Here is a 15,282-nt window from a genome sequence, read left to right as displayed (position 1 = left end):
CGGGATGCAGCCGGCGGGGGCGGGGCCGGCGGGGGCGTGTTCGCCCGGGGCGCGGCCCCAGTAAGGCGGTGGCGGCGTCTTCTGCTGTGGACGCCCAGGCGCGGGTCCTGAGGAGCCATCCGATTCAACTCTACGTCGGTCAGAAGCCAGCGTTTTGAAGCCGGCCGAGATGGGGCCCGGTTGAGCCGCCCGCCGCCAGGCCAGCAGCGTGGCTAAGGATGGAGGGGCCGGCGGAGCTCAGCCCCGAAGCCGTGCTGCGCTTCCTCTCGGAGCGCGGGGGTCGGGCCCGGCACGCCGAGCTGGTGCAGCACTTCAGGGGTGCCCTGGGCGGCGAGCCCGAGCAGCGCACCCGCGCCCGCGCCCTTTTCAAGGAGCTGGTCAATGCCGTGGCCACGGTGCGCACCGACCCTGCCGACGGTTCTAAGTATGTGCACCTTAGGAAGAGGTTCTTGGAGGGGGCCCCGCCGACCGAAGCCGTGCCCCCGCGGGACCCGCCCAGCATCTCGGTGACTGCAGAGCCCGAGTCCAGCAGCTGCGCCCCGGGGGCGCCCGACGGCCTGCTGGAGACCTGGGACAGCGGCCTGTGCCCAGAGGCGGCGTCGCCCGAGGCGTCCCCGAGTCCGGGTTGCGAGCCTAGCGATGGGGAGCGCCCGGCCGCAGCGCTTGGGCAGCTAAGCCCGGCCGGCGAAAGCCGGAACGGGCCGCCCCTGAACGGCGGGGCCCGGAGGAAAAACTCGCGGCGAGACGTGCAGCCTCCCCCCCGGGGACAGGTCCCCGGGCCCAGCGAGGACCTAGCGCCCCCAACCCACGGCTGCGGGGAGGTGGACTCGGGCAGCTACCCCGGGGCAGTGACCACCCCAAGGTCTACCCGCCAGAACCTCCGGGACCTTGTGATGGGCAGCTCCCCGCAGCTGAAGAGAAGCGTCTGTCCCGTGGGGAGCAGCCCGGGAAGCTCCTGTGGGGGAGTACGCGGCAAAGGCGGGGGCGACTCAGACAGTGCATCAGTGGCTTCGTCGTCGGCGGAGGAGGAGAGCAGCGGTGGGGGTTCGGTGACGCTGGACCCTCTGGAACACGCCTGGATGCTCTCAGCCTCTGACGGCAAGTGGGACAGCCTGGAAGGGTTGCTCACCTGCGAGCCGGGCCTGGTCGCCAAGCGAGACTTCATCACCGGCTTCACCTGCCTGCACTGGGCCGCCAAGCACGGCAGGCAGGAGCTCCTGGCCATGCTGGTCAACTTCGCTAACAAACACCAGCTGCCAGTGAACATCAACGCCAGGACAAGCGGAGGCTACACTGCCCTGCACTTAGCTGCCATGCACGGGCACGTGGAGGTGGTGAAGTTGCTAGTGGGGGCTTACGACGCAGACGTGGATATCAGGGACTACAGTGGGAAAAAGGCCTCTCAGTACCTGAGTCAGAGCATCGCGGAGGAAATCAAGAACCTGGTGGGAGCTCTGGATGAGGATGATGGAGAGAGTGCCACTGGCAGCGGGGGTGGGCGCTGGAGGCTTTCAAAGGTGCTCCCTTCACACCTCATCACCTACAAACTCTCGCATGTCCTGGAGGATGGAGGGGATCATCACCATCACCATCACCACCACCACCACCACTTGACTGAGGGGTGGGCTGGAGGCAAAGCAAAGGATCCAGGTCGCAAGGCCCCTGGCAGCTCTAGTGGACGAATAAAACCCAGACTCAACAAAATCCGCTTCCGGACCCAGATCATCCACACTACACCCTCTTTCAGAGACCCGGAGCAGCCACTGGAGGAAGGGGAGGAGGAAGAGGAGGATCGGGCTCTTAAAGGCCACTCATCCTCATTCAAATTGAGGCCGAAGTCCAATGTATTTGGGTAAAAATAATTTCTTTTAGAAAATTCTAAGTTTATTGGTCTTCAGGAATAGAATACACAGTGCAGGCAAGCAAGCGAGACCAGAAAAGAGGCTAAATTCTGCATTCTTGCTTGGGAAGTTGGAATGGGTGGGAGGAATTCCTCCTGCATTCTGGGTGAAGTAGGTTTCCAATTGATTTCATCAAACCTTCCCCCTAGGCCTCTTTTCCCTATGCCACCCCTCTGCCCTGGAGTCCCTGTTTCTGAGGACTGGAAATGTGTTTAAATTGGGTGTACAGAATTGATGATTGAGGGTTCCTTTGATTTTACCATTACTGGATGCCATGCAAAATAAGGAATATTGCACTTTTATGTTTGTTTTTAAAAGTGTTTACTCTTCCAAGAGCAACAAGAAATGCAAGTTGTAATGAAATTGTTAAGTGTGAACAAAACTACACACTGCCCTGGTTTTTTGTTTTTTACTAACTGCATTTACCTTTTAAAATACTACTGAAGGTCAGTTCAAAGTTGAAAAGTGAAAATACTATTTAGAGAATAATGTGAATAAAAATGGTATCCTGTTTGTATTGTAAGTAGTGCTCAACTATTTTTTTAAAAAGCAATTTCAACTTTAATCACTGAACTAAAGAAGTAGGCAACATTCATTTTTGAGGTAATCTATAGTGTGGTTTCCTCTTAACTATCTCTAGTATCACTGCACTCAGTGTTAAGGTACATTATTAATAACTACACAAATTTTTATTTAAAGAGAACACTTAACCTATGGTACTTTTAAGTAAAACGTTACCTTTGGTTCCAATTCTCACTCATTTGTTTTGCTATTCTAAACGTCTAAATTTGCCAGAATTTTAATTCCAGGGATCATATAACCATTGGTTCTATTTGACATGACCCTATTTAGTGGTACTTAGATGTGAATTGCCTACAGAAGCTGTTTCTGATTTAGAAGACTAGCAAAAATTGGCATAAATGTTAGTGAGCCTATGCTTCTGTGAAGTAATTATTAAATCAATGATTCTCACATAAGGTACACTTTTTATTTTAGTAATAATGTACACTCATAGTCTGTGCTTTGTAGCAATGTTTGCAAATGTTTATAATACTAAAGACTTTCAATTTTCCAGTTTCCTTGAATTTGTTAGAGACGTACAGTGAAGTTATTGAAAAGCTGGAGAGTAAATCTACCCAGTAAAAAATAGCACTTTATAAAAGGGAAAAGAGAAGAGATGGACTATTTCTTTATTTAAATGCTGCTGGCTATTGAATTCTTTTGTATATAAGTGAAAAATACCTTTCATTAAGATTACAGAGTTAAGTGTAGTTCTTAATTACATTTCATTCAAATATGTTAGGGTAAACATCTATATAATTATTATAGAATTTAACTCACAAGCATATTAAATCAATTTGTAACAAGATTCAGAACAACTTTGTGGGAGATTAATTCTAACAAGTCCCTCTCCCTTAGTCTTTTTGGTCTCCTAACTGCTGAAACATAAGTTCCTGCAGCCCACAGAGGCTAAGGAGTGAGTTAACAGGTTACAGAGTGAATGAACCAGTATATAAATGGCACAGAACTGCAGAGTTTTAGAGAGTTCTTAGATCTTTACTTTCCCAAGTCGGAGAAATTTGTACCACGTTTGTCACACCTTTCTAGATAGCAATTGAATTTGTTTAAAGACATATCAGAAATATTCACATAAAATATATAAACTATTATCTGTTGTGTGCCTTTTTGTTTTAGGATTATGTATATATGAGAAGCACTTTTATCCATACATATGGGTAAAAATAGTCTCATTTTGTATAAATAGAGGTTCCTTGAAGGTGAAAAGCAGTCATTTGTTTGGAATCATGTGCACATTGCCTATATCTAGTGCAGAACAAGCTATATAACTTCCCGCCGAGGAATCTTATATCTCATTGACATATAAAGCTAAAGTGAACTATAAAAAGTAGATACTTCAGAACCATCTAAATGTTCTACTGAAGTCAATATTAATCTCAAAACGTGTATATTAGTAACTAATACACAGTGCACTAATACACATATTAGTAACTAATTGCACAAAATCTATAATTTACTGTATCTTCAAGATTGAGTCAATACTTCATTTAACCTGCTTTTCACACTAAAGATTTTAACTTTTCCAATAAAATCTAACTTTAAATTTTCAAAATCAAATCATTCCTGAGGGAAACTACTTCTAGCATTCCTTGTCATGATGTGCTTGTGTGCAATAAGTATAGCATTTTCAGCTACTTAAACTAAAAAATAAAGAGGGATGTAGAGTTTCCAAATTGAGATTATTAAAAGCAAATGATATGCGTAATTCGATTTTGTGGAGTTGTGTCTGCCATTAATGGAAATATATATGTCAATTACTTAGATGTTTGTTGATATGAAACTGTGTGGGGTAGACAACCCAAGTATGTCCATGCGTTTCTTATAGGTACACTTGAAACTAGTGAATGTTTGGTCACAATTCGCTTCACTTTTATGGTATGTAAAATGCAGCTAGTTTATATAACTTGAAAATCTGGTACTATTTTATTCATGACTGAAATCTTGGGAGTCCAGGATGCCTTGTCTCTTATTTTTTAAATGAGTGAAATCTTGGGAGTTTATAGAGTGTATAATTTGTAAAAGTTTGTTTTGTCAAAATAAAAGATTCTCACTACATTTTTTCTCTGAATTGTCTAAATCATTGTAGTCCTTTATACTTCTTACCTATGTAGTGTTTTATAGTTCACACAGTGCTTTTCGAAGTTTCCAGTGATTTGATCCCTCTCCTGTCCCTTAAAATTGATAAGGGAATGAAGTTTGATGGTTGTTCAGGGTCAGGAAGTAAATGGCAGCTAGTTAAGATTTGAAGATTCAGTGCTTTCCTACAATATTTTCTGCACTTCAAATTGCCAAATTTGGGCAAAACTACTGTAGTTTGGCTTCAGTGTTGGAGGAATCAACTTGGACAGAAGGTAGTACCTTCACGACTACCTTTAAAAAAACAAAAACAAAAAAAATATAGTTCATGCACACACCAGCAAACTTGAACCCTTCCTACCCAGACCAGATCTGGAAGGTATGGGAATGCCTTTTTCTATTTTCTTCAATATCCGTTAAGCTTTGATCTTTAATGAGCTCATTTCCTCACCAAATAAATACTTTGATCTTTACTTTAACAAAATTCACCTCTATTCAGATGGCAAAGGGATATGTGGGAAGCCTTGATATACTTGCCTGCCATTGCTCTCCTGGAAAGATCCAATTATCATTGCTGCTGGAGATATTTGTTGTCACTCTTGCTTTATGACAATTATAAAATATTTTTATATACAACTGAAGGATTAAATAAGTCTAGTTTCTGTTTCTAGAATGACTTATTTCCTTAGAAGTACGTATCTTAGAAGGGTTCATTGAACAGTCCATTTGAAGAGCTTTGTAATTAGTCCTAGTGAAAAACTGTATTTTGCTAAACAAATGGCAATTATTTGGAGTTTCCTGGAAATTAATCCTAAAAAATAAACGCTCTGGGAATTTACTGCAAACCATTGTTCCTTCAGTGATGAGTCAAATTTTCATGAATAACATTAGAAGTTAGTTGGAAAATGACACTTTGTGAACTCATTTTTCAAGATTCAGCAGTAGAGTTGTTTGTGCCATTATCTGATTATTTTCCTCTGAAGAATATCATTTCATGTTATACTTTATTCTCCTTAATCTTCTGCTTAAAACTCAGTTTTGTCTTAGGACTGGCTTCCCCATTCAGTTAAAAAATTGTCTTTTTCCGTATTTATTGGTGAGGAATATGGGACAAGTCCCCACCCTCGCACAATGCCTGGTGTGATAAAGATAAGTGGGTGTTTTGGGTTGTTTTTTTTTTTAGTGGAAAACACTAAAATATTTCATAGTGTTACATCACATGGATAATTTCAATGATATGCATTTATGCCAAATGAATAAGGGTAAGTATTTTTCATAGGATCTGGCTCCTAACTGCTAGCCAACCATTTCATTTACAGACCAGCCAAAAGAATGATTTTTACACAGGAGGTAAATCAGCTTTAAGAGGATTTTACTTTGTGAGCAACTTAAAAGATTTTCATGAGTAAATTTGATTATAAGAAAGTTTCTCCTTATAAGTTGATTCAAGTACGTAATCCCTAGGAGAATCTGCTTTAACTGACTTTAAATATTCTAAGTATTATCATGTATACAAATGACTACTTTGTGTAATCCCAAAAAGCAAAAGAATAGAGCGGTGAAGTTTAGTTTAGCTTAGGGAACTTACTAATAATCATTTTAAACATGCTGTGGAGTATCTCAGGAAGCACAACACAGTCCTTGGAAACAATTGATCTGAGGTTTCAGGAGCCCCCGAGAAGTTAAAATAGATCAAAGGCACCTTTGTGACTGATTCTGTCACTGCTCTAGGCCATAGCCATTCTGACCAGAGGTTTAGCTAAGGGTGGCCTGACTGAATGAAATAAGTTATCCAGTGAAGTAGCATTATATATTTTTTAACCCAAATTTAGGCTGTTCTGATGAAAGAACATGGAAGCATGTGTTAGAATACTCATGGATCTCTCAGAAGTTTTGAATTCCTGAGATTTGTCTAGAGGTTTCCAATATTGGTAAATGTGATCCTTGAGTTTTGTCTCAGGCCATCCGGGCTGCTATAAGAGAATACCATAGACTGGGTGGCTTATAAACAACAGAAATTTATGTTTCATAGTTATGGAGGCTGGAAAGTTCAAGACCAAGATTCTGGCAGAATCCTTTTTTGGTTAGGAATCTGCTTCCTGCTTCATAGACAGTAGTCTATTCCCTGTGTCCTCACAGGACAGAAGAGCACAGGAGCTATCTGCGGTCTCTTTCACAAGGGCACTAATCCCATTCATGAGAGCTCTATCTTCATGACTTAACCACTTCCCAAAGGCCTTACCTCCGAAAAGCCTCACACTGCGGATTACATTTCAACGTATGAATTTTGAGAAGACACAAACATTCAGTCCATAACAAGTATGTATTCAAGAGACAATGGTTTGGTTGTAGCCATCAGTTCAGTTCTGTGGCTGCATGCTGACTCTGCACTAAGGAGATTCTAAATCTGGCGAAGGGTTTTCTTTGGCTGTATGAAAACAGTTAATGCTTCCAGGAAGTTTACTGTGCATGCCAGGCAAGGTTTTAAGCACTTTATAAAAAGTAAGCTGTTTAATTCTCCCAGCTCCCTCCCCATTAGATTCTAGTGTCTCCATTTCATTGATGGGAAATTGAGATGCAGAAAGTGGCTATTTGTCCAAGTTCACAAAGCTAGTTAGTAGTAAAGCCTGGCCTTAACCTCAGGCAGCTTGGTTCTTGGGTTTGTGGTAAGCACTAGACTGTGCCACTTCTCTGGGAACATAAATTCTAGTCAACTGGCCCTAAGCTTACAAGGCTACCACCTAGTGATGTAGAAATGATGTAGAAAATTCACAGTCCCTGGATAAGAAATCAAACAAAAACCACAAGCAAGCACTGATGATTGAGGCAAATACTGCTTTTAATACCTGATATTGCTGCACAGGAATAAGATTAAAACTAGATTTTTAGGTGTTTAGTTTTTTTCTATCTTGCCTAGGATAAAATTCATTTGGGTTGAGAAAGATCATTTTCTTTGCTCAGAATGATAGAGTCGCTAAAATGTATAGGGTATGGTAATGTTTCTTTTTTCAGGCTCACCTCCCCTCTCCCCAGCCTCTCCTCGCACTTTGAGCACTAACCTTTAATGGAAGCCTCACCACTTCCACACAATCATAAGATTAAAGAACAACCTAGAAGAAAACCAGCAATACATCATCCATTTTTCTTGCCATAAATTTACCAATTTTTAACCCAATGAATCTGAATTTTGATAACTCATTTTGGAATAGTCATAAACTTGCCTTTGCTGTATTACAAAGGGTGATATTTGTATGTTTTAAAGAACAGAATCTTTAAGGATATTTGCCCCTTGTTTGCAAACTGCTCTTAAAAATGAGTCACCTTCCACAACTTGGACACCCAGTTAATTATATATGTACTTCAAATGAATAAAAATGCCTTGCTTTAATTTATTAACTATTTTTATATAAAAAATGTAATATATGCTCATGGATTTAAACAAATGACGGGATAGAACCAGATAGGGGGAAAAGTAAAAACTACTCATTTCGCCCCATTTACATTCCCCAGCGTAACTCCAACTTAATAGGTCCTTCTATATTTTTGGGCATCTGACTTTTCTTTAATTTAGGCTATCCTCTCTCCTTGGTCTAAAATAATTCATTCAGTTTTTACGGGGTTAAACCTAATACAGATATTGAAAAAATGAAAAAAGCTAGTATTTAGATTCTCGCCTAAAGACACCTTAAGTCTAAGGCTTCGGTGATGAGAGTAGGACAGTTTGGGCACTGCAGGAAGCTTCACTAAGATGCTTGTTCAATCTCCATGTGCCCACTGCCAGTCTGTGGCACCCTTTCCGGAGGGAGATTTGCAAATGAACATCTGACCATGCCACTCCCCGGCTTTAGACTGACACAGTTTTTACAATCTCCCGAGGTCCACTTTCTTCTTTCTGGCCTCATCTCCTGCCACTCCCCTCCCTGCCTCCCACCACACCATGATATATGCTTTCAACCCACCTTGCACATTTCATAAACATTTTTTCACTCTCCTAGGGTTTCCTTTAGGTTTCCTGAAGCCATCTGCAAGCTGCCTGGGGAATGTTACTTGAGGTCTGCTCTTCTTTTCCTTCCCTGTGTGTGTGTTTGAGGGGGGGTAGTTAATGAGTATAGTCTAGACATGTGTAATTCTTATGCTGACTGGTCAGATTCACTCTCTCCTTGTGTCCTTGCATACATCTCTATCTCTTTCTCTACAGAAAATCTATTCCGATTTGCACTGCACTGTAATTAAGCTCTCAACTAATTATGAAGTGATATTTTGGTAAGCAAATGAACAGAATAAAGGAGTATTTAAGGGAAACATTTGTAGGTGAAGACTGTAACCACCACCATGTGCCTTTCATTCAAGGCTAATACTACCATTAGTGTAGGATATTGATGAGAGTATTCCTGAACTGAGTGGAAAGTTGGACAGGATGAACTTTGAGGTCATTTTAACCAGAAAATTCTGTGATACAGATGCTTATTCTCATGCCCCAGCCTAGCTGCAGCCATTCACTAACACTGGGACCTATGTTGAAGCAGAAATTTGTCAGCCTGGTTTGAGTTTATAAATAGAAATGAATTGTACTTATTGTGCCCCCCAAAATAGAAAATCTTTTAAAATCAAATAACCATTCAAGAAATTGAGTTGTTGGGGCACCTGGGTGGATCGGTTAGTTAAGCATCTGCCTTCAGCTCAGGTCATGATCCCGGGGTCCTGGGATCAAGCCCCATGTTGGGCTCCCTGCTTAGCAGGGAGCCTGCTTCTCCCTCTCCCTCTGCTGCTCCCTCTGCTTGTGCTCTCTCGCTCTCTCTGTCAAATAAATAAATAAAATCTTTAAAAAAAAGCTTTTTAAGAAATTGAGTTGCTAATTAAAAGTCATTCTTTCCCCCAAAACACTGTAATCTCTCAAAACAAACAAAGTAACACAGATACTTTCTAACATACACTGTTTGAGAGAATGTAAAAGGAAACACTCACTTTATGAGCTTAATGTAATCTTGATACCAAAATCAGACTGGTAGAGTACAAGAAAACAAAATTATAGGCTGATTTCACTTGTTAACCTAGAGTTAAAAATCCTTAATAATAACTTATCAAATTCAGCAAATTCAAGTAAGGTACTCCCCTCAGCAGTGAAAGGCTGTTTCAAAATCAGAAAATCTGTTTGCTATAATATACTACAATCCAGTATGTAGAAAAACTATTTAATCATCTAAACAACTTATATTCTTACAATACCAAGTGTTAGGGAAAATGTAGAGCAAAGGGAACTGTCATACGCAGAAGGGGTGTGAAGGTAGAACCACTATGGAGAGGAATTTGGAAAAATGGAATGAATTTGAAGATACCTCTACCTTTAAGCCAACCATTCCACTTCTCAATACATACCCTACTCAGAAGGTACCCTCTATTTTTTTTTTTTAGATTTATTTATTTATTTGAGAGAGTAGGGGGAGAGCGCAAGCACAGGGAGGGGAGAAGGAGAGAGTCTTTTTATTTTTAAAGATTTTATTTATTTATTCGACAGAGATAGAGACAGCCAGCGAGAGAGGGAACACAAGCAGGGGGAGTGGGAGAGAAAGAAGCAGGCTCATAGCGGAGGAGCCTGATGTGGGGCTCGATCCCAGAGCGCTGGGATCACGCCCTGAGTCGAAGGCAGAAGCTTAACTGCTGTGCCACCCAGGCGCCCCAAGGAGAGAGAGTCTTAAGCATGGAGCGGGGCTTGATCCCATGATCCCAAGATCAGGACCTGAGCCAAAACTAAGAGTTGGAAGTTTAACCAACTGCACCACCAGGCATCCCAGTGGATAGTCTTTATACCTAAAGCATCAGCATCACTTGGGAGCTTATTAGAAGTCCAGAATCTCAGGCCCCACCCAGACTTCCTGAATCAGAATTTGCATTTCAACAAGATCCCAGGAATTGGCTAGCTTTGGCTCTAGGGAATTCAAGCAAGGCAAGTGCATGTTTGTTGCAGCATTGTTTCTAATAACAACCAAAAAGGGAACAACCCAAATTTCCAACACAAGGAGAAGATACATTGTAGTACTACCATACAGTGACATACTATATAGCAGTTAAAAATAAATGAAATAAAACCATACATACCAACATGGATTAAATTCAAAATTGTAGTGTTAAGTGAAAAAAGAAAGCAAATTGCAGACTGAAATGTAGAGTATGATACAGTTTATATTATTTGAAAATAATATTCTGTTTCATTTGGGGTTACAAACATATGCAGCATAAAAAAGGCATGGGGTGATATATAACAAATGTAATATGGTTGTTACCTTTGCAGGGGAAGAAGAATGAAGTGGAGAAATAACTATATCCATGGTGTTCTGTTTCTTTAAAAAACAGATCAGAATCAAACATAGCAAGATGTTTAAATATGGTACAGTTGGGTGACGGGTATATATCTGTTTACCATTTTTTTATATGTTTGAAATATTGCACAAGGGGGAAAAAAAGTACAGAGAGAGAGAGAGACAGGCATACTTTGGTCTCTTGTCATGACTTTTCCATTCTTCCTCGCCTTGCTGTTTATTTGAACTCATTCACAATAAAATCTAAATGATAAAATATAGTCCCTGGGGAGGCTACAGCATCAAGCTGTTAACAGATGAGGCAGGATTAAACTAAAGAGGCAAACACCAAGGACATCAGCTAGTGGATGATAAAGGGAGGCTGATTTGCACACTGATTCCACAACTCCATCCCAGCCCCCTGTCCTGTGCCTCGCTCTGGAAACTGGCATATTTCAGACTTGCAGCTATACCTCTTAGACCCTCAAATTTGAAAAATTTATTTAGGCTGGCTTCCTTCAAATTACTGCTTTGCAGATTAGGAAGGTCAAGGTGAGATGCAGCCTCTTCTATCTCTGTCATTCCACAGGCAAGCTGGGGATGGAGATCTTTCCCGAGAGTAGAGCCCTAGCTTGGTCCTTAGATTCATCGAAGTCTGAGCAGTGTACAGACATCCAACTTGCTGGTGTGGACTGGGGCTAGGACAGTGAGGGCCTAGATCCATAATTGAGGCAGTGACTTAAAATTTTTTTATGGGAGTCTATAAAATACTCCATAGATTAATTTTGACTGTCTTTGTATGTTATATAAATGGAATTGTATAGTATATACTCCTTGTGTCTGACTTTTTTCCTGAATGATGTTTGTAAGATTCTTCTGTATTATCATTTGCAGATTGGTTGTTTATTCTCCTTGCTATATAGTTGTGTGACTGTAACACAATTTATGTTTTTTATGTCAATTGAGTAGTTTCTATTTTGGGCTATAATGAGTGTGCTATGAATATCCTAACGAAACTCAGATGCTGGGTGGCAGGGCATGCATTTCTTTTTAACTCTGGTCCATCTGGGACAGTGACCTCTTGATTCTCCATCTTCCAGATAGAAACAGAGGTGGCAGTTCCAGTGGTCCTCTTCTGTGGTGGTATTCTGGGAGGGTCTTAGAAGCTCAGCCTACAGCCTTCTCTCTAACACAAAGAATTCCAAGACACCTGAGAGACTGCAATAAATACCCCTTTCCTGATTTCTGTTACAAACAACTGATCATGAGCCTTTAAAGAATGTATTTACTGTTATTCCCATTATAACCACATTTAGTTTACCAGGGTAAGCCCCTCTCCCTTATATGCTTACTTATATTCTCATGTTTTCTACATGGGTGTATTTTTCTGCCTCCAAAGGTGTCTGCTTAGTTTATATTTTTAAAAATCTATCTGCATTTTATTTCAAGGCATTTCACCAATAGGATGACACGCTACCTTTTCAAAGCAACACATCTCAGGTAGTACATTTAGTTTACTTATAAATGGCAGATTTTGTTAATCTTACAAAAGTACTTAAGTAGTTCTGGTTGTTATCCCTTTTCTTCTTGAAGGATCTCATGTTTTTGGCAAGCCAGCTGGCAATCATTTAATTGTAAGTGTCTGACTAAACATAAAATACTTCCGAATGGATAAATGCTATTGAATAGCCACCAGGAAGTACAAGTGTTACGTGGCCTAAAGTAGTTTTTTAAAATTAATTGTACTGATTTTTCCACAAATTTGAAAAATGATAAATCTATACCATTATATAAATATAAATATATATATATTTACTAAATATATATATATTTATATTTATATAATATATATATTTACTAAATTGAGAATTGATTTTTAAATCTCAATACCACATATGATAGGAAGTTTCTAAGATTAAAAGCTTGAAAATTATATATTATAAATATTCTAAGAGTGCTAGTTATTTGAAGTTTAAATACACATGATGCCATCGTTGTATGAACTGGCAGTTGACTTGTGGCAGGCGTAGGATGGCAGATTATCATCTTGTCCAGCTCTTGGTGTTACACACAGAGCAGCAGAGATCAGGCAAGGGTACCATTGTGGCTGAGCTAAGGTGTGGGTCTAAGCCCACAGAGTCTCAGCTCACTACTATTGCCTCCACTTAGACTATTTTCTGTGGTTTGGGTGAATTATACTTTCTTATAATAGGATATTTTGAAAAGAAGTCTTGTTCATAGTCCCAAATCTTTTTGCAAAGTGAGGTAAGTATATAGATATCAATTCATAAGTTTAATGACAAATCTGTCAAAACTTGCCAAAACCTTAATTTGGGAAACCCTAGTTGCAAATAGCATTCAAATTTAAATTGTATGTTGATTTGTATCCTAAGTCCCTTCCCACTACTAATATGAAGTTTGAAAATCCTGTGCTCTGGGAGAAGCTACCAGTTCATCAAGACAGCTCATGATCATTGTTGTGTAATAAAGAATGTTTCTCGTCTTTGTCTTGGCTTCCTGTCATGGAGTCTCTTAAATGTCTTGGAATTTCCTAAATGATAGGAATGTTTTGTTACGCTAATGAGGTGATCCATGATAGGTCCCTAGATAGCTTTAGGATGGGGGGGCTGGTCACCAACAAAAAGCCAACCATATAATTAGGGGGTTGGGACTTTGAGCCACACCTTTGGGGAGGGGAAATGGGCCTGGAAATTGAATTCAGTTGTGTGGTCGATGATTTAATCAACCATGACCATGTAATGAAACCCCAGTAGTGACACGCCCTGATTCCACAGGGAGAGGGCACAGAAACTATGCATTTGGGACCCTCCCAGATCTTGCCCCATGCGTATCCTTTACAATAAACCTATACTCATAAGTATAGCTCTTTCCTGAGTTCTGTTAGTTGTTCTAGAGAAGTACCAAACCAGAGAGGACCCTCCGAGACTTGTGGCTGTCGTCTAAAGTGAGGGCAGCCTGTGGAGGACCCTGCCCTCAACCTGTGGGGCCTGCAACTAACTTCAGGCGGCTAGTGTTGGAACTGAATTACAGTGTACCAAATTGGTGTCAGACTAGTTTTGGTGGAAACAATATCATATTATCTGTTCAATACTTGATGTCCAAGATGAAATACACAATTATCATGTTAGATTTCTTTCCCTTTGAATTCCTTTTTGGCTCTAAAATCTGTGCTCGTGCTCTATGGAAAAGGATTTTGGGGAATTGTGTTAAGCAGGGTCCTGATGGGAAATAGAAGGCATGTTCAGCTGGAATTTTTGAAAAGACTTTTGAATGAAGGAACTCTCAACAAAAATTCTCAGAATGCAAAGATTTGGTGAGAGGGAAGAAAAAGCTTTATCGCCATGCAGTTTACAAACTGGGGAGACATAGCCTCTGCTGCAAACCCAAAGTATGCTCCAAAATTGGTCAAAATTTGCCACACTGCAAACTTCAGGAGCAGAGTGACTAGCAGGACATAGCTCACCATTTCTGGTAGCAGTTTCAGGATGTGGCAGCAGCCTCTAACGAGCATGATAAGATATGTTGCAGGGATCTTCCTGCAAATTTTAACGAATTTTGTGCAAGCTTATCATCTTGGTGTTGACTGGTTTTTTTCCTCATGGTCATTCAGCCTGATTATAATTTTCGTTTTTTTTCCCTTGACACGAAGGGACTCACCTTGTCTGTTAATTGTTGCTGTCTAATTATTGGGGTGTCTGGTTCTCAGAACAATTTTAAAAAGAACAGATAGGATTAAGAAACCAGCAGGGAGGGGCGCCTGGGTGGCACAGCGGTTAAGCGTCTGCCTTCGGCTCAGGGCGTGATCCTGGCGTTATGGGATCGAGCCCCACATCAGGCTCCTCCGCTCTGAGCCTACTTCTTCCTCTCCCACTCCCCCTGCTTGTGTTCCCTCTCTCACTGGCTGTCTCTATCTCTGTCAAATAAATAAATAAAATCTTTAAAAAAAAAAAAAAAAGAAAGAAAGAAACCATCAGGGAAGGCTGAGGTACCCAGAGAAGCTGTTACCACCCTCAAGCCTGAGATGTTACCAGCACCTGTTGAGAGCTGGAGAAAGGGGCTGTCTAGCAAGTCCTGTCATCCCAGAAGGATGCAGCCACTGCAGGACCACAGCCAATGGCAAGGAGCAAGCCAGCCTCCCTTCCCCTGTGCTTCTCAGCAGTTGAATGGAACTGAAGCAAAGTTAAACCCAGATGATCTGTCCCCGAGGTAGAGAATGAATCTGGGGATGAATGGATGCTGTCTAGCACAGAGAATGTGCGCCTACGCAAAATAAGAGATGGGAGATTCCAGGACTATCACAGATTGGTTGATTTTCAAAAAGTCAATGGGTATTTGTTTTCTCCTGTAGCATGGAGTTGATACTATTTAATTCTGTTAAAAATCTAGTTTGTTCAACAGCTGGTATCATA

At 41.1% G+C, this 15,282-nt stretch overlaps 1 protein-coding gene across 1 annotated transcript; it reads left to right on the top strand.

The window, feature by feature from the left end:
* Positions 1 to 38: 38 nt before the first annotated feature.
* Positions 39 to 4,535, top strand: SOWAHC (sosondowah ankyrin repeat domain family member C). Its single transcript, XM_026516241.4, has one exon. It carries the CDS (start codon positions 219 to 221, stop codon positions 1,854 to 1,856), a length of 1,638 nt encoding a protein of 545 aa, XP_026372026.2. The 5' UTR covers positions 39 to 218; the 3' UTR covers positions 1,857 to 4,535.
* The last annotated feature ends 10,747 nt before the right edge of the window (positions 4,536 to 15,282 follow it).

This window comes from Ursus arctos, unplaced genomic scaffold, assembly GCF_023065955.2.
Source record: "Ursus arctos isolate Adak ecotype North America unplaced genomic scaffold, UrsArc2.0 scaffold_8, whole genome shotgun sequence".
In the NCBI taxonomy this organism is placed as follows: domain Eukaryota; kingdom Metazoa; phylum Chordata; class Mammalia; order Carnivora; family Ursidae; genus Ursus; species Ursus arctos.
The sequence above is the reverse complement of the archived record's forward strand: the minus strand, read 5'-3'. Positions and strand labels throughout refer to the sequence as shown.